At 41.1% G+C, this 1,250-nt stretch overlaps 1 protein-coding gene across 1 annotated transcript; it reads left to right on the forward strand.

Moving 5' to 3' along the window:
* Window positions 1-408: 408 nt before the first annotated feature.
* On the forward strand, window positions 409-981 carry LOTGIDRAFT_176266 (hypothetical protein; the record flags this gene model as incomplete). Its single annotated transcript, XM_009067949.1, has 1 exon — window positions 409-981. One exon carries the CDS (start codon window positions 409-411, stop codon window positions 979-981), a length of 573 nt encoding a protein of 190 aa, XP_009066197.1.
* Window positions 982-1,250: the final 269 nt, after the last annotated feature.

Here is a 1,250-nt window from a genome sequence, read left to right on the forward strand (position 1 = left end):
AGAATGGGTGAAAGTTCAGTGTTTGAAATTCAATTCCGGCTGCACATGAATTTGTGTTTACAAGATCGTTTTTTAGTGAACGGGGTCGACGTTCGCATCCAATTGGAAAGACAGCAACCAAAATGGTGATGTGGTGGGTGAATATTTCACCCATTTTACACATCAACAAGCCACGACGCCCTATTTAGATTTGATTTGAAAAGATTGGGAATATTAAATACTAAGGAAGATTTGCATTTGTCTTACAACGACTATATTAAAGGCTACACACTCTTTGGATTTGATTTGACCAATGACCACGGAGCTGATCAAGCCAATTTTTATCCCAAGTCGTCAGGAAGTTTGTCTTTGGAATCGAAAATACTCCACAAAATCCACTCGATTTGCTATTATTTGCCGAATACGATAATGTCTTGGAAATCGATGTCAACCGCCAAGTTCTGGTGGATTGGTAAACCTCTGTATACTTCACAGTTGGAGGAAGGATTGGCCTGCCACATCCCTGAACAATTTGCAGGCGTGTTAGCCAGAAATCAATTACAAACCTTACAGCCAACACGCTATCCCTCAGTGTACGTTGTGAATACCGACGACGCAGGCCAGCCTGGAAAACATTGGACAGTTTTTGTATGCGAAAAAGACCATTGTGATTTCTTCGACTCGTTTGGATGTTCCCCAGAAGTGTATGGCCAAGATTTTGCCGACTTTGCGCGGTGTCAAGGACCCTTACGTCAAAATACCCGGAGGATTCAAGGAAATCAAAGTTCTGTTTGCGGGCATTATTGTTTCTTTTACTTGTGTCATAAATTCCACGAACCGTCACCCCATGCTTTATCGGTGTTCCAATCTAATCTGACCGAAAACGATCGTTTAGTCCATGCTTGGGCCCATCACCATTTTCCTTGTTTGTCTTTTGAAGATGGCGAAACATGTTTAGGATTTATGAATGACAATATGTTAGAGTTAATGGATTTAAGTTGAATTAATTAAAGTTTAAAAAATAAATACCACGTGATCTTTTTTATCCAATCCAAAGCCCTTTTTCCAGTTTCCCGCCTATAAAAAGCGCAGTCACTTGTCTTTGGCCAGTCATTTGCAACATGGCAACCAAACCTATCATTGTTGTCCAAATCTAGGAAGTGGATGACAGGCCTATTAAAGTATTTACCTGCAATGGCAAAACTGTCATTATTACACCAGAGGACACCTACCTTTTAGAAGAGTCGGCGATGAACGAGACACCGCGACGG

This window comes from Lottia gigantea (genome assembly GCF_000327385.1).
Source record: "Lottia gigantea unplaced genomic scaffold LOTGIsca_877, whole genome shotgun sequence".
Classification (NCBI taxonomy): Eukaryota; Metazoa; Mollusca; class Gastropoda; family Lottiidae; genus Lottia; species Lottia gigantea.